General features: G+C 42.3%; 1 protein-coding gene across 4 annotated transcripts in view; it reads left to right on the top strand.

Moving 5' to 3' along the window:
- The window catches only part of TBC1D1 (TBC1 domain family member 1), a 224,955-nt gene that overhangs the window by 7,657 nt on the left and 191,393 nt on the right, over positions 1-25,905 (top strand). For all 4 annotated transcript variants that reach the window (XM_019414376.2, XM_019414372.2, XM_019414365.2 and 1 more), the window contains exon 2: positions 1,538-2,045. In XM_019414376.2, the coding sequence (XP_019269921.2) occupies positions 1,629-2,045 (417 nt within the window). In that variant the 5' untranslated portion in view covers positions 1,538-1,628. The remainder of the gene's footprint in view (positions 1-1,537; positions 2,046-25,905) is intronic.

The following is a 25,905-nucleotide window of genomic DNA, read 5'->3' as shown; positions in this document are numbered from 1 at the left end:
GCCAAAGGACACGGGTGACCTTAATGGGAGTAATTTCAATGCACAGGCAGTACATCTGGTCAAAATCCAGATTATAGATGGGCAGTAGGAAGTGGAGACAGTAAGTGTAGACTTTACTGTGAAGAAAGTTGTGTAGGGAAGGAGGAGTTGGGGCTGGAGGTTTGAGGTCAAGGGAAAATGTTTTTTGTGGGTTTTTTGTTGTTGTTGTTGGTTTTTTTTAGATGGAGGAGACTTCATTCACTTGTTTATAATGTTACTGAGCCTCTATTCTGAGCCAGACACTGCCAGGCACTGGGGACAACAATGGTGAATCAGACAGATGCAGTGTGTAGGTGCTCAGGGAGAACATGAGAGAAGAAGATCCAGCGAGCGGATGAGGAAGGATGACAATTGAGATCCTGTAGACAAGTCAGCTCTGTACAGAAGGATTTTGTTACCAGTGGAACAGGAAGGTGTTAGCATACGTCGAATGCATTGAAAATCACCTGTAGGGGGGTGGGGGGGAAGCAGGTGAGAGACTTTGGGTCTCCTGGAAACAGCATCTTCTTTTTTTTTTAATGTTTTTTTATGTTTTACTTTATTTTTGAGAGGTGGGGGAGGGGCAGAGAGAGAGGGAGACACAGAATCCGAAGCAGGTTCCAGGCTCTGAGCTATCAGCACAGAGCCCGACGAGGGGCTTGAATCCACAAACGCTGAGATCATGACCTGAGTCGAAGTCAGAGGCTTAATCGACTGAGCCACCCAGGCGCCCCTGGAAACAGCATCTTCTATTGATGAGGAGAGTGTGCACATGATGGCTTATAATACATGAGTTAAATGAAACAAAAGATTTATGGCGATATTTGGAGCATAACTGGCACCAATTACATGTTAATGGAATTTGAATTCTTGTTCAGAACCTCTGGACTATGTCAGGGAAAGCCCTTTAAAACTTACGCGGTATCATAATTGAAAAGGTCAGTTGTTGAAAACTGGTCTGGTTCAGTAGACTATGATAATGGTTAGCTGATATTTTTTCTCTCCAGATTACTTTTTTGGGGGGTAGAATCACCACTACTGAATTTGATTATCTTTAAAAAATTCCTTTTAGGGACCCCTGGCTGGCTCAGTCCATAGAGCATGTGACTCTTGATCTCGGGGGCTTGAGTTCGAGCCCCACATTGGGCATAGAGATTACTTTAAAAAAATTCCTTGAAATATATGTTGCTAGAACAGGGTTTAAAAGTATCTGAGCAGGACTGTATTGCTTTCTGTCCTGCTTGCTTCTGCTGGCTCTATGAGGTTTTCGTTTCACAGGAGTTTCCCGGTGGGCTCTTTGTAACCCGTATTGAGTGTGACAGTTATGGCCTTCTCAGATTCTATATGAAGCACAATTTCAGGGCACCTCTTTCTAGGCAAAGCAGATTGTTCGTACTAATATCCGTTTCTGCCTGCGTTTGGGTTTCGGGCTTTTAAGTTCTTCTGAAATAATAACTCTCTGAAAGTAGCTATTGCTGTGATTTCATTAAATTCTAATGCCTCTATTTTTCTCCTGCAGGATTCTGCCTCAGAAGCACATAAAGTAGATTGCTCGTTCTAAAGTAGAAAACAGTGGCAACGTTTTGCTGAGCTTCCAGACCTTTCCCAAAATGGAACCAATAACATTCACGGCGAGGAGACATCTGTTTCCTAACGAGGCCTCAGTGGACTTCGGCCTGCAGCTGGTCGGCTCCTTGCCTGTGCACGCTCTGACCACCATGCCGATGCTGCCGTGGGTCGTGGCCGAGGTGCGCAGGCTCAGTGGGCAGTCCTCCAAAAAGGAGCCTGGTACCAAGCAGGTCCGGCTTTGTGTTTCACCCTCCGGATTGAGATGTGAACCCGAGCCGGGCAGAAGTCAACAGTGGGATCCACTGATCTGTTCCAGCATCTTCGAGTGTAAGCCCCAGCATGTTCACAAACTGATCCACAACAGCCACGATCCAAGTTACTTTGCTTGTCTGATTAAGGACAATGCAGGCAGCCAACAGAGTATCTGCTACGTGTTCAAGGCCGACGATCAAACAAAAGTAAGTGGAAGTGGGGGTGAAAACGATGAAGGGGTCGCTAGATGGGTTTTCATCATTTGGGGATCAGGACACTTACTTTACATAGACTGGGATAAACACGATAACGCGGTGGTTATACATAGATTATTTCATCGGGTTTTTCGTTTGTGGGGATCATTTCTTTGCAGTTTTAAAGAACATTTGATAACAGATATTAGGAATTATAAATTTACGAGTTCAAAAATTCAACAGAGAACTTGGTCTCAACTTATAAATAAGAGCTGAAATGTTAGGCTTCAGATCATTTAAGGTATGTGCTCTAAAGCAGTGCTTCTCAAACAGAAATGTGCACATGAAACGCCTGGGACCTTGTTAAAATGCAAAGTTAGGTCCAGGAGGTCTGGGATGGACCGACCATAAGACTGCATTTCTAACAAGCTGCCAGGTGATGCTGATGCTGCTTCTTTGCAGATTGCAGTTTGAGTAGCAAATTCTAGATCAGTGAGCTCCACATCGTTGACCCTATTAATAAAAATATATTTATTTAGAAGCTGTAGGGGCACCTGGGTAACTCATCGGTTAGGTGTCTGACTCTTGATTTTGGCTCAGGTCATGATCTCATGGTTCGTGAGTTTGAGCCCTGCATCAGGCTCCGCACCGACAGCACAGAGCCTGCTGAGGATTCTCTCTCTCCCCCCTCTCTCTGCCCCTCCCCCAAGCGCTCTCTCTCGCTCGCTCTCTCTTGCTCTCTCAGAAATAAATAAGTTAATTAAAAAAAAAAAAGAAACTGTGTAAGGATATATTAGCCAATTTCCCAAGGTATCACTAATGGCAAATGGTATCCTAACGTTCCCAAGGTATCCTAACGTTCACTTGGGCAAAGACCATTGACAAGAATAGTGGATATGAATCCAAGTTTTGCTACTTTCAGGTTTTGTGTGTGTTTGTGTTGCCAACTTTATGGCAGCTGGTCAACTGGTTATTGTTATAGCTCGCAACGTGGCTGAGAAAAATGTCCTATGAGAAATGGTAACAATATCGTCAGGTCTGTAACCTTCCTGCGTATTGGAGCTTGTGCTGTCGTTACGTCTTGTGGCCCTGTGCAGGACTCACTTAAAGTCACTTGACCTTTTTGTGAGGGTCAGTTTAGGTAAAATTGAAAATCTAATCCCTACGGCCGCTTTCTCAGTTGGGCCCATATGAGCTGCACTTGGGTATAGCCTATGGAAAGCAAACAGGTGAGGACCCCAGTGCTGACTAACCCCGTGAGCTGGGGAGTGTCCATGGCAGGCCTTGCATCCCTGTGTGGCTGTCTGCCACCCACACGGAATGAGGAGGCTGGCCCGTGTCAGTCATGTGCTAAATGTCAGGAAATAGAAATAGAAATGCTAATGTTTTTCTCCCTGCACCCTACTGGGTTTTGTTTTGTTTTGTTCTGTTTTGTGTGTGGTTTCTTTTGTTTGTCTTGCATTTGGGTGGGTGGGTGGGGGGGTTTCTGCACACCCTCCAGAGTGTAGAAACTTCCTTTAGAAATTAATATTCTTGGTGACTAAGTAGATTTGTAGAGATTCACTTTTGTTTGTTCACACCTTGGTTCTTTCACTCATTCATTCGGTGAGTGCTGCTCCAGGGACCATGCAAGAGGGTATTAGTCCAGTTTGGAAGGAAGGCAGAAGGAGCGATTGGTAAATACCATGTGGCCGGTGCACGGGTCATGGTGGGGGACAGAACGGAACCTAACACGCCGGCATGTAATGAAGGTCTTTGTCAATAAAGGCTAATTTGTAGCTTAAATCCGCTATTTTACCCACAGAATTGGATATCTCCTTGTTAATAAATCATTTCATGTTATTGTCCACGCATTTCAGGTAGACAGGATGGCATTCCAGTACAGAGGTTCAGAGGGGACCAAATTCCAGTCCCATCTGCCACTTATAAATTCGGTGACCATAGGCAACACCAAGCCTGTTTTCTCATCTGTAAAATGGGGATAATTATTGTGTCTATCTCATCGAATTGCTGGGGGGACCAAATGAGCTAGAAGAGGACCTTAGCCCTCACGGCCGTAAAAAATTTTCATTGAAGAAAGTTTTACCAGAAGCAGTTTATATGCTCATTTCACTTCAAGTCTTAGGTAACGGGAAAAAGGAGACCGAGATGAGTGTCTTCAGTTCCCAAGATCCTGGTCATCCATGAGCAACATTTTTATAAACTAGATACTTTAAAAATGGGATAAATAAACTTAATGCTTCCTATTACTTGGGCAGACTCCAGAATGTAAAATGAAGGACTGAACAGCCTGTACCCCAGGCCAGTTCTATATAAGGGCTGAATTTCCTTGGGGAGAGTTTTCTCATGGAGGAGTTGTTCAGCACTTCACACTTTTGACTCTTTCCCAATTTTTTTACAGCCATCTGAGAACAGGCTTCTGGCCAGTCATTCAGGTACCTGACGGGAAGAAGAGATTTAGAACTAAATTCCGTAATTGGAGCTTCCAGTCTTGCTGAAAGTAGACAACTGGCCTGACTCCGTGTTCTGAAAAGCCATGGTAGAAATATGAATTAGTTCTTGAGTTATTTTTGGCTTGCATTCCCATTTTTCCAAACACAGATTGCCAGTACTCAGAGTAATAGACTGCTGTCACCCTGTTCCTTTTGTGAAAGGGTAATTTGTACCAGAGGTACCTCAATCAGCGATCCGCTTTTGTGGGAAACTGAATGGCAAGCGAGATTAGCCCTGATTCTCCATCTGGCCTGATAGCTTTTATGTTCTTGGGACACCTCTGGCACTGAATCTCATAGTAGAGGATTATCTGCTGTAGGATCACGTTAACCTATGTCATCGTTTCTCGTGATTTTTGGTAACATTTGCTCGGTGAAATAATTCTTGAGATCAAGGCCTCTTCTAAACAGACGAGATCACTTTCAGTTGTGCCTGCCAGGGGAGAGATATGTGCATTTACTGCCAGGGTCATAAGCACAAAGCTACTATTTGAGAGAAAACCCTTTGAGAGCATATAAATTAGCTTGCTGAAGTGTGTCTAGGGAGAAGAGGCATATAAAGGAAACATTTTTAGAACACAAGATGAATATATATGAATACATATTAGAATGAATATAAGAATATAATCAACGTGTTCCACAGAGAAATGCTTCTGCGATCAAAATGCGTTAGGGTAGCATGTCCAACTTTTTGATAGGAGGACCCCTTTTCAGTCTTAAAAAATTATTGAAGATCCCAAAGAGGATGAATGTGGTTTCTATTAGTAACTACTGTGTTAGAAATTAAAACTGAGAAATTATAAAGGAACTAATTTCGTAAAAAGTAATAAGCCCCTTGTGTGTTAGCATAAATAATAATTTTGTGGGGTACCTGGGTGGCTCAGTCGGTTAAGCATCTGGCTCTTGGTTTTGGTTTAGGTCATGATCTTGTGGCTTTGTGGGTTCAGGCCCACACCGGGCTCAGTGCTAATAGTACAGAGCCTGCTTGGGATTCTCTTTCTCTTTCTGCCCCTCCTCTGCTCTCTCTATCCCTCTGTCTCTCAAAATAAATAAACTTAATAAAAATAATATTTTTGTGAAAACTATATGGTTTCCAAAAATATTTAATGATAAGAGTGACATAGTTTTACTTCTTTTTTTCCCCCCAAATCTTTTTTGTGTGGATTAATAGACAAACTACTGGATTCTCAGCTGCTTCTCCATTCATTCTGTTGTGATATGTTGTTTTGGTTGAGTATATAAAGAAAATTTGTCCTCATGCAGATATATGGTAGGAAAATGGAAAAACATTTTATACCCTTCTTAGAAAATTGTGGATATATATGTTTTTAATGTTCTATTATTTTGGGGGGAGAGAGAAAGAGAGAGTGTGAGCGGAGGAGGGACAGAGAGAGAGGGAGACACAATCCGAAGCAGGCTGCAGGCTCTGAGCTGTCAGCACAGAGCCTGATGCGGGGCTCGAACCCACAAACCATGAGATCATGACCTGAACGGAAGACGGACACTAAACCGACTGAGCCACCCACCCAGGCGCCCCCGTGTGTTTTACTACTATACCAAAACTTGACAAGTGGTAATTTCTTAAAGGTTAGATGCAATATGATATCTGAAACTGTATCAGAGCAGTTTTGTACTTTGTTATTTTAAAATCCATTGGTCTGTCCTGTACTTTAATGAATGTTTTAAGAATGTATGATTGTATAACATCACGCATTGATTATTTGGAAGACATTGGTTCACTGAGTTATATAGACCATACTCTGAGAACCAGGCTTTTAGGAAAGCTGTCTTTTCTATTTCACTCTCGAGTTGTACATGAGTCCATTAAATCACCAAATTTATTGGGCCATAGATTACATTTTCTTCATAACATCCCTCAGAACACATGTGAACACCGTGTCATAGGTTCTGGGTTGAAGTATAGTTTTGAGATGGGGCCCATGGTAGGAAATGAAAACATCCATTCTGGAAAACAGGTGGTTGCCATAGATGACCCTCGCTAGGTCTTTCCCCCTCCACATCACAAAGAAATCAAGAGTTCTGCCCGGACTCAGCCCTTGAAAAAACATAGTCTAGGAAAATTGTCTCGAGATTCTTTCTTCCAGTTCTTCAGCTTTCTCTTCTATGAAAATCTGTACTCAGAAGAACATCAGATTCACCACTGACTTGAGTTTTACTTGAGATCATTCATTAGAATATTTTTATTTCTATCCTTTTCATTATTTATGGGGTGAAAAAACTCTGCTTCCTTGAAAGAGACTTTCCATCACTGAGTTACAGGTAGTGTAAGTACTGGGGCTTCTGAATGGTCTGTTGCTGTTTTATGTCAATAGGAAGAAAGAATGGATTTTCAGAGGGGAATGGTGGGGACTATGGAGATGGTAATAAATGGAGAAGTGTAGGTTGGTGTGCAGGTGAACGGAGAGGACAGCTGGTGTGGGACCCACAGTAAGTGAGTGATTGGGTGCATGAGAGCAGTTTTGCTGAGTGCCCACTGGTTTTTTGTTTGTTTGTTTGTTTGTTTGTTTTTCTGACTGATTTTCCTCCTCTATTAGAATATTTCCTGACTTTTCAAACACTGTTCTTGACTCTCCTCAGATTCTGATCTTCTGGATGCTGTGTCCTGTCCGGGCCCAGCATGGGTGTTTCATAATTGTGACGGGACACATATCATTAATGCAGGAGTGCTCATGGACTTCCCCTTCTCTACCCTGCCTCAGAGAATCTGCCAGAATCTTGATAGCCTTATTCCTCACTCTTCCAAAGAGGAAGTGTTATTTCGTACTGCGAGACAGGCGAAGTTGATCTCCCGTAATAAAGTGCTAAAACTCTATGGGTGAGGAGGAGGGGGAAAGTGTGGGAAGGGAGCATGGGGTTGGGGGTAGAGTAATTGCATGAACTTATAGAAGTAGAAGTGTAGAAAAAGTAGACTTCTAGAAAGAAGTTTGCTTGTAGAAGAGGACTTTATTGGGGTTAAGCATCCTACTCTTGATTTCAACTCAGGTCATGATCTCACAGTTGTGAGATCGAGCCCTGCTTCAGGCTCTGCACTTAGCATGGTGCCTGCTTGGGATCCTCGGTCTCCCTCTGTCTCTGCCCCTTGCTCCCTCAAAAATAAATAAATTTAAAAAAAAAAAGAAGAAGACTTTATTAAATATTGCTGAGGAAGATGTATTTGAGAGGAGGTCAGTGTCCTTTGAGAGAATGGGTTTCCTTTCCTATGATTTTTGGCATCTAAACTGCATGTCTATTTTTTTTGAGAGAGAGACAGAGCACAAGCAGGGGAGGGGCAGAGAGAGAGAGGGAGACCCAGAATCTGAAGCAGGCTCCAGGCTCCAGGCTGTCAGCCCAGAGCCCGACACGGGGCTTGAACCCACAAACTGTGAGTTCATGACCCTGAGCCGGAGTCAGACGCTTAACCAACTGAGCCACCCGGGTACGCCTAAACTGCATTTCTCGACTGTGACACATACCAGAGACTGAACCCCATGGGACTCCCTTACCACTAATATTAAGAATACTTAACTATTTGCAGACTTAAGAGCAATACATATTTCCTTTTAAAATTTCCAGCGAAGAACCAGTGTATTCTTCCATGATGCCCTGTGAGGATGTTGGCTCTCTCACTAACCCGTGGGTTTCAGAGCCACCTCACCCAGCCTGTCTGGATTAGCTTATGTTACATGTTCAGTGAAGAGGCGGTCTGCATTTTCTTTCCTGTGATTAGCAGGACTGAGACTTCAGTCCCCTATATAAAGGGCCAGAGTTGCTTTGGCTGAGTTTTATGATTTAGTCTAATACTTTGTCGGAATTTGACTTTTGACTGTAGCTTTGTTTTGGTTGCATTTTGTCCATTACTGATTTGTCTTCGTAATTCCCCATCTGCTTGGAGTTAGTTTCACATTAATCGTTTAAAATCGGCCTCAGTGACTTCAGGATTTTCAGTCGAGTCCGGCTTCCATCGCGTCTCCAGCATGGCTATTGGATTTGCCAGCTCATGACTTTCTTTCTTTGCTAGAGTGACGATGGAAATTATGACACTGAGCTGGAGCGTTTTGTTCCTGAGGGTGATGATTCAACGTAGGATTCCTTTCAAGATATTCCTATCTGTTGCCCTTCCTGCATCTGATTTTCAGAATTTCTAAATTTCAGACATTAGTCTTTTTTGCTCCTCAGGGGATGGTTCTGAGCAGGTTTTGCTGTGCAGATTTTGGAGGACTGTTTAATCTATGTTAAATTCCTGCCGGGCATCTTTAATCCTCTTCTGGTTTATTATGTAAGGTTTCGTTTGGGGTCCCCCTCGGCAGCTGTGACTCAGTGCGTGGTTGCCTGGAACAGCGTATCCGCCAGCTGATCAACACTTGACCGTCCGTCACGCTAGACAGAAGTCGGTTGCTGGGTGCAAAGGTTGGCACGGATTCTTCTTCGTCTATAAAAAGAGTGTCCCGGACTGCATGAACTCCAAAGTATTTGTTGGAGGGGTTGGGTTCATGACACGGGATTGATTACATAATTTATTTTTGACTTCGAAAAATGAGTCTGAGGGCTTCAGAAGCATCCACCATGTGATGGATGCTTAATTTTTTAAAAACTGTTTGTTTTTCAATGCATATCACTTTAGATAGCTTTGCATTTTCGCCACATGGCTTTGAGTTTGATAATTACTTTTTAATACAAACCTGTTCCTAAGAATAGAGTTTACAAGTATCTTGAACCTAAAGTTGACTGGTGTCTTAAAAGGATTTATTTATAGCCTAGACCTTTCCTGTCCAGTGCCGTAATCAGTAGCCATATGTGGCTTTTGAGCGCTTGCAGTGTGGCTGGTCTGAACTGAGATGTGCTGTAAGTGTCAGAACATAGTGGATTTCAAAGACTTTCTTTGAAAAAAAGGACTTGAAATATCTCAATAATTTTCCATATTGATTACATGTTGAAATGATAATATTTTAAATATATCGGTTAAACAAAACATTATACTAGAATTAATTTCACCTGTTCATTTTACTTTCTTTCATATGCCTCCTAGAAAATTTATAATTACATACGGGGCACCGGGGAGGCCCAGTCAGTTCGGCATCTGACTCTTGGTTTGGGCTCAGGTCATGATCTCACAGTTCATGAGACTGAGCCCCGGGTCGGGCTCTGTGCGGACAGTGTGGAGCCTGCTTGGGATTCTCTCTCTCTCTCTCTCTCTCTCTCTCTCTCTCTCTCTCACGCACACTCTCTCAACATAAATAAATAACATTAAAATTACATATGTAGCTTGTACCCTTTCTGCTAGTCAGCACTGGACTAGGCCAGCTACCTAGGAGTATTGCCAGAAATAATCTGAACATTCATCACAGAGTGACTCCAGAGTTTCCCCCTTTTCTTTGCTGCCTTCTTTTTTTAATGATAGAATTTTGCTCAAAGTTCTGAAAAAAATCATATTCAAAACTGTATCTATTTTTTTTTGAGGTGGTATCTCATCATAGTTTTTTAAAAATTTTTTTATTTTTTAAAATTTACATCCAAATTAGCATCTAGTGCAACAATGATTTCAAGAGTAGATTCCTTAATGCCCCTGACCCATTTAGCCCATCCCCCCTCCCACAACCCCTCCAGCCACCCTCAGTTTGTTCTCCATATTTAGGAGTCTCTTCTGTTTTGTCCCCCTCCCTTTTTTATATTATTTTTGCTTCCCTTCCCTTATGTTAATCTGTTTTGTCTCTTAAAGTCCTCATATATGAGTGAAGTCATATGATATTTGTCTTTCTCTAATTTCACTTAGCATAATTCCCTCCAGTTCCATCCACGTAGTTGCAAATGGCAAGATTTCATTCTTTTTGATTGCCGAGTAATACTCCATTGTGTATATATCCCACATCTTCTTTATCCATTCATCTATCAGTGGACAGTTGGGCTCTTTCCCTTCTTTGGCTATTGTTGATAGTACGGCTATAAACATGGGGGTGCATGTGTCCCTTGGAAAAACTGTATCTATTTTTAACTCTAGATGTGTATTGCAATGAACAAGAGCCCTGTGAGCCATGAGTATGGGACATACTGGAAGAGATAAATCTCTTCTTTCTACTTTGTCTTTCTTTCTTTCTTGTTCTTCTTCTTCTTCTTTTTTTTTTTAATACTTTTCCTGCCTCTGAATACTCAGGCATCTGCTCCACTAATTGTTGCCTGTGAGCCTGAACCAACAACCAGAGCAGGCCACGTGTAGAGCTGGCCTGGCTCTGAGAGCCTCAGAAGAGGCCAGAGGGCAGCTGGGGCTTTGGGGAGGAGCTGACACAGGACACGTGAGAGAAGAGGCGGCCTCGAGTGGTGCCATCACTGAGGTGGGACCCTGTGTCTGACCGAGCACTTTAAATGTGACTTCTTGACAACCAGTCCTGCAGAAACACTCTTAGTTGCTTTAGTTCTGGGCAGTGTGTCAGAAGCCATGATTTCTTGTGGTCGAGTGATGTAGGTATTTGAAATGTTGCAGATGGAACATTAATCCATGCGCTGGAAGGCTCCCAATATGTCATGTACTTGGCTGGGTGCTCTGGTACAAAATCAAGTAAGATAAGATTGCCCCCTCAAGAGGTATAAGGATATTTTTCTGTTCTGATTGCTGCACTGCCAGGAGTTCACAACATCTGTAAGTTATAGAAGACAACATGCGGGGAGATCAGGAGGAGGTTGTGCCTCCAAGTGCCTGCAGTTATTTGAAAAGCTAACATATATATCCAAAAAGAAATAGACAAATTATGAATTGCTCTGGAGGGCAGAAGTAGGAACAGTAGATATTTGTAAAGAGACAGATCTTTGGCCCTTCCTAGTAATGATAGGCAACTAATTATGTTTAATTATTTTTAACGTTTATTTTTGAGAGAGAGAGACAGACAGGCGGATAGAGTATGAGCGCGGAGGGTCAGAGAGAGGGACACACAGAATTGGAAACAGGATCCAGGCTCCGAGCTGTCGGCACAGAGCCCGAGATGGGGCTCGAACCCATGGATGGTGAGATCATTACCTGAGCCAACATCAGATGCTTAACTGACTGAGCCACCCAGGTGTCCCGATAGGCAACTAATTATTAAAGGGTCTGTATTGAGCAATGGATGTGGATGGATTTTGTCCCAAGGAGATTTCACCTGGCAAGTCTGGTTCTTGCTCTTCCTCCGGTTTCTACACCTCCTGTTTACGAGGAATGTAGTCCTGACACTGTTCACCTTTCCTTTCAGACAACTGACTGGCTCCTAAATCTATTTTACATTGCAGTGAAGTTGTTCCCTATAGTGTCTGTTTGTCATAGCTCTGTCTTCTGGAAGGACTCCGGGTGAATGTATTTTCCATGGGACATTTGAATGGGTTTTAAAGACCCATTAGGAGTTTTCCAGGCGAATGATTGGGTACAGATCGAATGGACATTCTAGGTAGAGGATACGGGGTGTGCCAAGCCACAGCAGGACAAGGGAATGTGGAGGCACCTGCTGTGGCTGGGGCTGCTGTGATTAGAGTTTTGCAAGTTGCAGGGTCTGAGATGAGACTGGGAGGAAAGGCTGGGGACAGATTTTACGGGGCTTTGTATACCGTGCTGAGGGGGTTGGATATTCTTCTTGAGAAGGGTGCTATTTAAAGGCATTGATCAGGGAAAGTGAGATGACTGGGCTTGTTTTTAGATTTTGGAGAGGAGGAAGGGCGGAGGAATGAGAGATGAAGCCGATCAGTGAGGAGGCTATCACTGTAGTGAGCAGGAAGGCTCAAAGGATGTCTTGACCCAGGGAGCCTGGCTGGCTTGGTCGGCAAAGCTTGCAGCTCTTAATCTCAGGTCCTGAGTTTGAGTCCCACACTGGGCAGAGGGGTTACTCACACAAATAAATGAGAAGTGTCTTGATCCGTAAGTATGATGTGAAGGGACTTGTTCTGGTGGAACCAAGTTGATGTCTTCGATCATTTTCCCCCTCTGGAAAAATGAATAGTTTAAAATTTTTTTTATGTTTGTTTATTTTTGAGAGAGAGAGAGAGAGAGAGAGTGTGAGTGGGGGAGGGGCAGAGAGAGGGAGACACAGACTCCGAAGCAGGCTCCAGGCTCCGAGCTGTCAGCCCAGAACCTGACGCAGGGCTCAAACTCATAGACTGCGAGATCATGACCCACGCTGAAGTTGGACGCTTAACTGACTGAGCGACCCAGGTGGCCCTGGAAAAATTAATAGTTTAATTTAATAGTTTATTGGTCTCTCCTGGACGAGAAAGTCAGTCACATTCTGATTTGCTGTCCTATTGATGCTGACCTGCCTGGTTCCTAAGGAGTGATAAGAAGAGTAACATAGAAGTAAAATTTTGATCTGGTTGTGCTTAGACTTCTAAAAATATATATCCTCCTCTCTCCCATCTTAAAAACAAACTCTCCACTGACCCCATATCCCAATCCAACTTCCTGCAGTTACTGGCCCAATTTTCTGCTCCAGTTTTTTTTTTTTTTTAAGTTTATTTATTTATTTTGAGTGAGAGAGGGAGAGAGAATCCCAAGCAGGCTCTGTGCTGTCAGCACACAACCTGACATGGGGCTTGAACTCATGAACCGTGAGATCATGACCTGAGCCAAAGTCAAGAGTCAGATGCCCAACCAACTGAGCCACCCAGTCGTGCCTTCTGCTCTGTTTGTTAAGAGCTGTCGTGGTGGTGCCTTCACTTTCACTCACCCATTTTCTCCTCTTACCAATTGGCCTTCTGTCCTCATCATTCTGCTAAAAAGGCTCATATCAAGTCACCAGCCACCTCCAGCTGCTGAGATCTGGTGATCCCGTCACTGCTTCTGTCATCCAATTTCTCGGTAGCTTTTGGCATCGTTGGCAAGATAGCATTTCTTCTATCTTGAAACACTCTCTTCTCTTGGCTTTTGGAGAACTATACCTTTCTGTTTCCCTTTCACTTCATTAGTGGTTTCCACCCAGACCCCTGTGTTTGTTCTTCCTCTGCTTCTCAATTCTGAGTTTTGTTTTGTTTTAATATTTTATCTTTAAGAAATCTCTACATCCAATATGGGGCTTGAACTCACAACCCCAAGATCAAGAATCACATGCTCTACTGTTTGAGCCAGCCAGGCACCCCTCAATTCTGAGTTTTATGTTCCCCAGGTCTCAGTCTTCTACATTTCTCTTTTCGGTCCTCTTTGTGGATGAGCTCATCCAGTCTCATAGTGTTAAATATCACCTGTTTGGTGCTGACTCCCAAAAGTGAACCTATTGCTTCCAACTCGTTGATGACTTACAGACTTGTCTAACCAGCTGCCAACTTGACTTGTCTACGTGGCTGTTGCATAGGCATCTCAAACTCAACCTGGTTAAAAAAGAACCCTTGACTTTCCTCCCCACCAACCTGTTGCTTCCTCAGCCTTCTGCCGTTCGAATGTGGCAATGACAGTCGCTCCAGCCAAAATCTAGTTGTCTTTTTCAATTTTCTTCACATTCTCTTTTGAATTATTCAGGACCTGTTCCAAATCTGCCACTTCTCTGATTCCATTGCTAACCCTGAGCTCCAGGCCCCATCATCTCTCATCTGGACTGCTATAGTACTTCCTAACTGTTCTCCCTGTTTCTGTCCTTGCTGCTTTCTCCACCAGCCAGTCATCCAGAGAGAACCTGGAAGCACTTTTAGAAAAGCTATGAATTCATGACACTTCCCTGCCTAAAACCTCTCTTGTAACTTTCCCCTATATATAAACTAGAATCCCGTGTCCTTGCTGGGGCGTACCATGCGGGCCTTGTTCCTCACATTCTTTCCAGTGCTGTCTGGACCCCAGCCACCCTGGTGTTCGTATTCCTAAAACATGACAGCCCAATTCTTCACTCAGGGTCACTGCATTTATTGTTGCCTCTGCCTGGAAGATTCTGCTAGTTCCCTAGACCATGATGGAGTTGGTTTAAACCTTATCCTCTGGCCACCCTGTTAAAAGCACCCCCACCCTAATCACTGTGACTTCATCTGCTTTTTATGTCTTCATAATACTTATTAGCATCTGAAATTATCTTGTTTGTTGATAGGCTTCCTTGTTTACCATCTCCTCACCTGCCTAAACTCCTAAGAGAACAGGACAGGGCCTTTGCCTATCTTGTTCATTGCCAGACCTGGGTACCCAGAACAGTGCCTGGTACATAATGGGAACTTCATGAATGAATGAAGTGAGTGAGTGAATGAATGGGTGAGTGAGTGAATGTTATCTTTTTGTGGTTATTCTTGGGGATGTGATTCTCCTTTCTGTTTTTGATTTTTTAACCCAATCTCTGGAAACCCCACGTGCAGCCATATTTGTTTATTTTCCTATTTCACCTTTCCTTTCTCATGAGGACAGATTTCTCTTTGTCCGGTCAGGATTTTGTTCTCAGATACTGTCCCCCTCTCCCCAGCTCTCCTGAGCTTCTTTCCTCCCAGTCTTTGTTCATAAAATGGTATTCATTCGCTCTCAGCTCTTTGAAATCTGTGTAGTTCTCATCCTTGCTTTTTATGAACTCAAAATTTTCTTGGCATTTATTGGTCACTATTGTGGGAAAGATTTCATGAATATTGAGCAGTCTATTACTGAGAAACTTTTGCTTGTGTGTAAGGTAAATCCTTTTAGCAGTGACTTGAGCCCATTTTTTTGTATAAGTCTTTGTTTTCCAGAATAAATAGTTTTTCCGATTATACAGGCAATAATGTGAAATGTAAAAAAAAAAAAAAATTAGTACAAAAGTGTTAAAATTTAAAGATTCCTCTTAATCCTACCTCCTAGAGAGAAACCAATATGAACAGATTGGCGTATATTCTTATTGATATTATTTTTTATTACATAAAAAATTTTTCTATATGGAATTAATTTATATATTCATTTTGACCATTTCTTTTTTAACTCTGTGCTCTTTGTCTCTCTCTCTCTCTCTCTCTCTCTATATATATATATATATATAATAGAAATAAATACACACACAGATACAACTATAAATATAGATATACCTTAGACACTTTTCATGGCAGTTAAAGTACATCTTTTGAGTGATTGCACAGTTGTATCAGCAAGGAAAAAGGAAGGGTTGGTTTTATAACTGTGGCACAGCCGCTCTTGGGTGACAGCATCATCTTTGGTTAGCTTTGATGAGCCATTGTCATTATAAAAAGAGAACATAGACAGGATGGGCTGCAAGTGACTCAGAGATGTCTAATCTGCTTAGCATAAGAAACAAACAAGATTTTGGAGCCACAAAAGCAAAAATAAGCAGTTGGGACCGCATCAAACTAAAAAGCTTCTGCACAGCAAAGGAAACCACTAACAACAAAATGGAAACCTGTGGACAGGGAGAAAGTATTTGCAAATCACATATCTGATGAGGGGTTAATATCTAGAAAATATAATGAACTCCTACAACTCAAGAGCAAAAAACCAATTCGATTAAAAAAATGGGTAGAGGAACTGAATAGACGATTTTCTAAAGAAGTCATACAAAAGGCCAACAACATGAAAAAGTACTCAATGTACAGGGAAGTACAAATCAAAACACAATCCTAAAGATGTCACCTCACACCTGTTAGCATGGCGATCATCAAGAAGACAAGAGATAACTAGTGTTGGCAAGGATGTGGAGAAAAGGGGTTCCTCAAACATTATTAGTGGGAATGTGAATTGGCACGGCCACTATAGAAAACATGTGGAGGTTCACCAAAAAATTAAAAATAGAATTGCCTGGGATCCAGCTATTCTACCTCTGGAGATATATATAGATATCTATATATATATCTATCTATAGATAGATATATATATAGATATCTATATATATATCTATCTATAGATAGATATATATATAGATATCTATATATATATATATATATACACATTTATATGTGTATATATACATTTGTATATATACACAAAGAAAATAAAAACAGGATCTCAAAGAGCTGTCTGCACTTCTGTGTTCATTGCAGGATTCTTCACAATAGCCAAAGCACGGAAGCAGCATGGAAACAACTAGGTCTACATTGGGTAAATGGATAAAGAAGTTGTGAGATGTGTTGATAAAGAGTTGTGTGTGTGTGTGTGTATACATATATAATATGTAATGGAATATTACATATATAATATGTATCACATAATATATAATGGAATATTATGCAGCCATGAGAAAGGAAATCCTGTCATTTGTGACAACATGGATGGACCTTGAGGCCATGATGCTAAGTGAAATTAAGTCAGAGGAAGACAAATACCATATGGTATATGATATCACTTATTACATAGAATCTTAAAAAGCTAAAAGCATAGAAACAGAATAGAATGGTGGTTACAAGGGGCTGGGCGTAGAGGAAACGGGGAAATGGGGTCAAAGAGTATAAACTTCCAGTTATAGGGTGAGTAAGTTCTAGTGATCTAATGTATGGCATGGTGATTACAGTTAATAACACTGTGTTGTATACTTAAAAGATTCTAACGGAGTAGAACTTAAATGTTCTCACCCCTAAAGAAATGGTAATTATCTGGTGAGATGGAGGTATTAACTAATGTGATGCTATGCTTTGCTATGGTAGTGATCATTTTGCAATAGATAAGTGCATCAAATCAATACCTTGTACACCTTAAACTTACACAGTGTTAAATGGCAATGATATCTCTGTAATGCTGGGACAAAAAGATACACGAGAACAATGAAAAAATAAAGTGAAATAAAATAATAAAAGACAAGACAGGAACCACAAAGGGTTTGGAGAAAGCCAGGCCTCAACACCGATGTATGGGAAGCTAAGGCCAATTTTCAGTGGAAGAATTGGGGGAATGGCCAAAGTCTTCTAAGAACAGGAGGTCAGATATTAGTTTTTAGTTAGCCGCAGTGGTGTATTATGTTGCAGTAATATATCTCACTCCTCTCTCACCATGGCCTCCACTTGCTGATATCCCCAAATAACTATTAGCATCTACTACACAGAAGAGGTCGTGTGAATATCATTTGGGGAAATCAAAGGACAGCGGCTATGTGGTCTGTCTGCACAAAGTGAGCAGGGAAGGGATGAGTGGTAAGAGTGATAGGAGGTAGGACAGGAAAGAGAGCCAGTGGTTGCTGGGGTCTGGAAGCTAGAACAGAGGGAGCAGAATGAGCCATGGACTCTCAAGAACCCCCTGGAGAGTGTGCGATGGATGTTGGCCTTCTCTTTCCCCACGAGAAGAGATTTTGATCCAATTCTTTAATCTCTCAAGTGGCAGAATGGACCCTGCTGCTTATCTGGTCTGTATATGGATGTACCATAATTTAGCCAGCCCTTATGAATAGTCATTTAGACTTTCCCTATTTTTATTATATAGTTTTTTCTGCAACAAAAACCTTGTGCAGCTTTGTATCTGCTTCTAAACAGAAATAGTTAATTCATAGAGATTAATAGAAACTATGCTGCCTCCTCAAAAAAAAAAAAAATGTTTTTGGTGATCCCCTTAGCAGCAGTCATGGCTTGGAGCCCATAGCTGCCCTGTGCTACCTCTGTGATGCTAAATTTCAAACCAGAGATTACATTTTAATTATGATGGCATGTCTTGATGAGATTCAGAGCTTTGAAAAACAACTGGAGACATGTCGCACATGCAAGTGAATAAATGTCACGTCCATGTGATTTCCATTCTCAGAGCTTGATTTATGACACTTGGACTTCTGAAACCTATTCTTACCTTTCTCCTTCCACGGTATTATGGATTTTCTGAGGATTGCTTATAATAAATGAGGTCACTACCACTGACTTTTACAAGAGGAAATAAAGCTGTATATTCCATTTGTGCTTTATGAAGCAAGTAAAATTATATTAAACAAGATTTTATATTTTTCTTTCTTGGCTTTTATGTCTTCAATAGTGAATAAACCAATGTCATCGTGGAGTGGTTCTGGCGTCTTCTTTGTAAGGCTAGCCTACAGTTTTTGATCAGTATCCAAAACCCAGATGTACAAAAAGCATACTTCATCTATCAACTAATTGTAAATGACGCTTTTATTTTTATAAGTACACAATATATGCTATTTTAAAATTTCTTACTACATCCTCATATATATAACTTTTAAAAAATGTTAATTAGTATAATTCAACGTAATTGTCAAAAAACTTTTCCTTTAAGGTTTTAGTTGATATTTTACTTGTAACAAAATGTCAAACAGGGAGAAAAGATGTGAAAGAAAATGATTCCTATCTAGACGCTTGAAGACTTATTCCTCACCCCCCACACATACACCTTTTTTTTAATGAGAAATGTGCATTTTAGAAATAAAAGGTTCAAAAGAAGAAACAGACCAAAGAATTTTGAGGCCATAGATTTTAATTTGATCAGACAGTTTCTATACAGTTAACTATACTGGGAAAAGAACATCTACTCCTATTTGAAACTCAAAATGTGATCACTAGTTAAAAATGCATTGCATATTTCTCAAAATAAATACAATAATGTAAATTCAAAATCTGCGATATCATCTGTTTCATAGTTGAGATATGTGAATTTCCCCCTCTTTTGACTCTTATCAGTGCTGAGTGATTACATTAAATTATCTATACGGACTTTTTTTTTTTAAGTTTACTTATTTATTTTGAGAGAAAGGCGGGGGGGAGCGGGGAAGGGGAAGGGAGAGAGTATCCCAGGCAGGCTCTGCACTGTCAGTGCAGAGCCCAACACAGGGCTCAGACTCACGAACCATGAGATCATGACCTGAGCTGAAACCAAGAGTCAGATGCTTAACTGACTGAGCCACCCAGGTGCCCCATTTATACTGACTTTTGGAAGTTAACAAATCATTTTCATCACAAGCAGAATGGTCTTATTTAGCTTTGCTACGACTGGTGCGGATTGATTTCATTCAGGAAACATTACCTGAACGTGTACTATATGTCAGACACTGTGCTAGGCCTAAGGGGTACAAAACCCAACCAACTGTCCATGCCCTTGAGGAACTTAGCGCCCGGGGGCCGTGAAAGGGGAGGGTGAGAGTTTGGAGGACAATCACAGACAGATGCTTCAGTATAACCTGGTAAGGGGTAGTGGGGATCAGTTGTATCCATGGCACTAGATGAACTCTTCTCCACCTGGGATTCCAGGAAGCTATCTTGGAGAAGATGATGTGTAATCTGAATCTTTAAAGAGGTATGAGAACCAGGTGAAGATACAAGGCACAGAGCCATGGGAAGCGTGAGGTGGGGAATGGCCAAAAAGAGGAGGGAGGATGAATGAATAGGTGTTTGGCCTTAGTGGCTGGCTGAGATGGGGAATTGGAAGAATAAGGGTGGTGACTTTCATTTGGGGCTTGTGGGGTGTTGGAGTTGTTTGAGGGACACCCCATGGGCTGAAGCTCAGATGAGTAGTCAGGACTGGAGATACATGAATGGAGCCTGTGCATGGTAGTTAAAACTATGAGAGTGGGTGACAACAGTAAGGAGAAAGGAACATCGGGGAACATGGTGGGTATTTTAGGAGGTGGGCAGGGGAAAGGGAGTCCGAAAGGGAGTATCAAGACAGGAGGCCCATGAGAAAGCAGTATCCCAACAGCCAAGACAATAGGGATTTTCAAGAATGAGGACAAGGACAGCAGTGTCAAGAACAGTAATGAAGTTTGGATGGCTAACAGCTTGACAAATGTTCCCTAGTTGTAGCCCTGTGGGTGCTCCCTACAGGGGGACCTTTGTTTCAGTGGAGTAGCAGCAGGTCAATGCTAGATGCCATCGAAGATGGCACATCAAAGACATTGAGATGCTGTTGTGACTTCTAACTCAACCCAGGAAAAAAATATGTGTGTATACACACACACACACACACACACACACACACACACACACACACACACACACAGATAGATTGATAGACAAAATTTTCATTCTGCTTGACCTAATTTTTCTTCCTTTTTCTAATTTTATCTCAACGCCATTTGTTGTTGTTTTTTTTTTTTTTTACCATCCCCACCTTTTGACTGTAAAAATAATGGCCACAACTAATTTGCATGGCTCTGTAACTTACAAAATGCTTTTACATACATCATTGTATTTGATATGCTCACCCACCTTTTCAGTTGATACTGTAAGTGATTTACAGTTACTTAGGGTGAAGGCTCACACACATGGGGTCCTGGATGCCTTGTAATTCAACCCCCCTTTTGATATTTAGGAAACTGAGGTTCAGAGAGACTTAGTGCCTTATGTCAAATGTCACCCCTCTCTGGAGGGCCCTAGCACCAGAGACCAGCCTCCTGATTTTCATTGCATGATTCTAATTATAGGGTGGGGACATTGGTGAGGTTCAGGCAACCGTGTCAGCATTCAGTACAAAAGAAGCTTTGACCCATCACCAGCTAAGATCCTGTACATTTAAACCATCTTCCCTCACTCTAATGCCATTTGCCTGTAGGCAACTAAACCAAAGACCCTCCAGCCTCATCTGTGTTAATTGCCTAAGCTTCCCTCACTGTGTTCCCGCTCATGTCCCCTACTATTGGAATTTGTTCTTTTTGCCTGGGCAGTATTCTATTACTTAATCTATCAATAGCCTCTTCCTTTGGTCCACTGGGAGTGACCCATGGCTAATTAGCATATTCTGTTACCTTGGCTTCAATGATTGGTTCAGGGGTGAGTTTATGATCCAAGGCAAGCAAGTCAGAGTCGATCTTGGAAAGACAAGCTCTCTGCTGGGGCTGCTGGGGACCACGTGGCCACTGCCTGGCAAGAGCCTGTGTGAATGAAGCCACCATGGAGGCAGCACAGTGATGGATGGGGTAGCTGGGCCCTGATGATGTCATCTCCGCACTGGGATCCAGCCTGCCTGGGAGCTGGAGCTCTCCCTGCACTTTCAGATGCAGGTGTCCAAGCCAGGAAAGTCCCCATTTATGCCTAATCCCTGTGGGTGGCAGTTGCAACCACAAGAACTTTAATAATTCTCTTCTTGTTTTCTTTTCTTTTTCTTTTTTTTTTTTTTTTAGCTCATTTGCCCCATGTCTTGACTTGACCCACTGGGTTTGATGGTTGCATTCTCTAGGATTTGCTTCAGACCTATCCTCTTACTCTGGGCTTTTTCAAAGAGGCTGCACTTGCTGGTTCCTGCCCCGTCCCCCCTCCCCCCTCCCCAAACCCTTTCCTGGGCTGTTTTTCTCATCACTGTGCTATGAGTCAGAGTTTATAAGTTTATGAGCAGCCTGTGCTTGGTATGAACTGATTATTGCTGTTATTAATAATGGCAGAAGAAATTCCTACCATTAATGCTGTACTGTTTTATTGTGGTAAAACACATATCACGTAAAATTTATCATTTTAACCATTATTAGGCTACAGTCTGGTGGCATTAAGTACATCCGCTATGTTGTACGACTATCAGCACCGTCCATTTCCAGAACTTTTTCATCATCCCAAATAGGATGTACTCTGTACCCATTAAATGTAACTCCCCATTTCCCTTCTCCCCAGACCCTGGTAACCTCTATTCTACTTAGTGTCTCTGTGAATGTGCCTATTCTAGGTATCTTTTTAATTTTTTAATTTTATTTTATTTTAATGTTTATCCATCTCTGAGAGAAAGAGAGAGACAGAGCACAAGTGGGGGAGGGGCAGGGAGGGAGGGAGACACAGAACCCGAAGCAGGCTCCAGGCTCTGAGCTGTCAGCACAGAACCCAATGCGGGGCTCGAACCCACAGGCCGCAAGATCATGACCTGAGCCAAAGTCAACTGACGCTCAAGTGACTGAGCCATCCAAGCACCCCTCTAGGTATCCTAAAGAAGTGAGATCCTGTAATATTGGTCCTTTTGTGTCTGGTTTATTTCACTTAGCAGAATATTTTTAAAGTTCATGTTGTAGCATGTATCAGAATTTCTTTAAGGCTGAATGCATTCCATTGAGTGTTATAGTCTGCATTTTGTTTATTTGTCCGTCACTTCATGGGCATTTAGGTTGATTCCACCTTTTGACTATCGTGGACAATGCTGCTACGCACACTGACACACAAGTGTGTGTTGAAATCCCTGCTTTCACTTCTTTGGGTTTATCCTGAGAAGTGAAATTGCTGGGTCAACCCTGCACTTTCTATGTGCCAGGCACTGCTGTGCTGTGTATTTTATACTCGTTATTTTCTTTAAGTTTCTCAACGACTTTATGAGGCAGTGTTATTATTGTTACTACTTTACAGCTGAGGAAACTGAGGCTCAGGGAAATTAACATGCCCAAGGACACATCCTTTTCCATGAACAAGCCATGCGTGTTGGACTCCAGAGGCTACCCCTTTGTTACGTCAGAATGCTTGGCTGCTCTAAAGTCGGCCCTTTAGGCCTCCAAGAAACACGTGTCATACCCTGAGTGCCAGGTGCCGGGCTGCAAGCTGGAGGACCTAGCCGCGTGTTCATCGTGCCCACGGTGCTCTTTAGTGACTCGAGATGAAGGGCAGTCACTCCACAGCTTATAGCACAGACTGGAAGGTGCCTGGCCTGTCTCTCGTGATGCTGTCTTCTCTTCTCCATTTGCATTGCTGGGCTTTATTCTTGCCTAGCTGGTGACCAATTTGGCCAGCCCCTTTCAGAGCATGTACAGCTGCTTTCTTTTGTGAACCCAACCCTGTGTGTAGGTGGAGGGAACAAAGAAACAAGCTAAAAACAAATTTACATGTTTCTTGAGGTTAAAAAAAAAATGAGACATGACCATTGCAGATGGTTTGGGGAAAAAAATAGAAACATATAGCAAAGAAAATAGAAACTACCCTAAAATTATGCTATTTGGAGATCAATTGTTTTTGATGAAAGTTTAAAATAAATGAACAAGATGCTATATTATCCTCTATTAGGAAAGATCAAAGTATTTTGGCATCCATTTACTCTGTAAAACTAAAGGGAGAAATTGGCCCTAAAAGTCCCCCCATCTACCTCTAATATGTTTAAATTACTCAATTCAGTTACTGAAGATTTATGTCTTTCTGTTTGGAGGACATTCATCCTACAGAATTTGCCAGATGGTGCCCTGCGATGGCTGTATGATTATCCATCATCATTAGAAGGAAATGCTCTATAATCTGCCTACATTAACTTTAAACTGTTTCAAAGGCATGCGTGTGCTTGGGAAGAAAGGTACTACATGAGGAAAATGCACAGGGAGACATTTCTAGAGAAGATGGGGAATTCTAGCAGTAAACAATATCCAAACTCTAATGCCAGAAGCAGAGAGAATGTAAATGACAGGTGACAGGATATACCCCAGGACATAGATTCCTTCCCTTTGTGCCCCTGTAGGATACCCTGTGCCCCCCATCCCTTAGGTCAGGTTGCTGTGCCTCCTTATGAGGCACATTTAGCTCCTTAGGAGCTAAATGTTCCTAGCTTTAGCATTGCTCTTCAGGGCTGCTAAAGTCCTATGGCACCTTTGTCCGCATAGAAAAAGTCATCCCTTCTTTCCTCTGAGAGGAGGTGGCCCTGCTCTACAACTTGGCCAGTGGAGCAGTGGTGAGTTCACTCTTGACTTGTTTTCCTTGGCCAGGCACCCTTGTTCAGTGAGCAACACGTAAAACTACATAATGGTCCTGGCTCTGTCTTTTCTTTTTTTTTCTTTTTTAATTGAAGTCTAATTAACATACAGTATTCTGTTAGTTTCAGGTGTACAATATAATGATTCAGCAATTCTATACATTCCTCAGTGCTCGTTGCATTCCCCATCCACCTCCCCTCTGGCAACCACCAATTTCTTCTCTGTATTAAGAGTCTGGTTTCTAGGGCGCCTGGGTGGCTCAGTGGGTTAAGCAACTGACTTCAGCTCAGGTCATGATCTCACGGTTTGTGGCTGTGCTGACAGCTCAGAACCCGGAGCCTGCTTCGGATTCTGTGTCTCCCTCTCTCTGTTCCTCCCCTGCTCGTTCTCTGTCTCAAAAATAAATAAATGTTAAAAAAAAATTAAAAAGAAAAGAATCTGGTTTCTTTTGTTTCTCTCTTTTCTTCTTCTTTCTTTCTTCCTTTCTTTCTGAGAGAGAGAGAGGGCGCAAGTGAGCAAGGGCAGAGAGAGAGAGAGAAGGCAAGAGAGAGAAGCAGGGGCTCACCCGGAGCAGGGCTTGGACTCACTTGATGTGGGACTCGAACTCACGAACAGTGAAATCACGACCTGAAATCACAACCTGAGCCGAAGTCAGATGCTTAACGACTGAGCCACGCAGGCGCCCCATTTGTTTTATTTTTTAAATTCCACATATGAATGAAATCATATGGTATTTTTCTTTTTCTGCCTGACTTATTTCACTAAGCATTATACTCTCCAGCTCCATCCATGTTGTTGCGAATGGCAGGATCTCGTTCTTTTTGTGTTAGGGTAATAAGTCCATTGTGCGTATGTATATCACACATCTTCTTTATCCATTCATCTCTTGACGGACACTTGCGTTGCTTCCATATCTTGACTATTGTAAATAATGCAACACGTGAAGCTTTATGTAATGTTCCTGGCTCTGCCTTTTTTTTTTTTTAATTTTTTTTTTTTTTTTCAACGTGTTTTATTTATTTTTGGGACACAGAGAGACAGAGCATGAACGGGGGAGGGGCAGAGAGAGAGGGAGACACAGAATCAGAAACAGGCTCCAGGCTCTGAGCCATCAGCCCAGAGCCTGACGCGGGGCTCGAACTCACGGACCGCGAGATCGTGACCTGGCTGAAGTCGGACGCTTAACCGACTGCGCCACCCAGGCGCCCCTTTCTTTCTTTCTTTTTTTTTTTTTTAATTTTGGCTCTGCCTTTTTTTAAAAAAAAATTTAATATTTATTCATTTTTGAGAGAGACAAAATGTGAGTGGGGGAGGGGCACAGAGAGAGGGAGACAAAGAATCGGAAGCAGGCTCCAGGCTCCGACTTCTCAGCACAGAGCCCGACGTGGGGCTCGAACCCACGAACTGTGAGGTCATGACCTGAGCCAAAGTCAGATGCTAAACCAACTGAGCCATCCAGGCGCTCCTTGGCTCTGCCTTTTTGAGGCTTGCCTCTTTCTGGGGACATGGAGGCTGTATATAGTCTAGATGTAGGTGACGCGGCTCCATTTCTAGCCCTAGCAATGTGGTCCCCGATTCAACACGCATTTATTGAGCTCTGTCCAAGCCTAGTCCCCACGGAAAGCTACTTGGATCTGGACATCAATCCTGCCTTCTCTTTGGCCACTGCCACCACCAGCTCTGTTTTTTTAGAGGCTAGTATTTTCAACAAACTCCTCTAAGCCCTGGCTGAATTTACTTGAAGTAGTTTTGCCTCCAGGTGCTTGAATTATCATTTTGTAATTATTAGTAGCTATTCAGATTCACACAGACTCCTAATATAGTCAGGAACACATCAGCGAGATCTTCCAAAGCTATGGTTCCATCTAAAACTCTCTTCATTTCTAATTTTTTTTTTCATTTGAAGCTAGTTCACTCTCCTTCTGC

The sequence above is a fragment of the Panthera pardus genome, unplaced genomic scaffold (assembly GCF_024362965.1).
Source record: "Panthera pardus isolate Hobbes unplaced genomic scaffold, ASM2436296v1 HiC_scaffold_13, whole genome shotgun sequence".
NCBI classification, from domain to species: Eukaryota; Metazoa; Chordata; class Mammalia; order Carnivora; family Felidae; genus Panthera; species Panthera pardus.
This window is presented reverse-complemented; position numbering and strand designations above follow the sequence as displayed.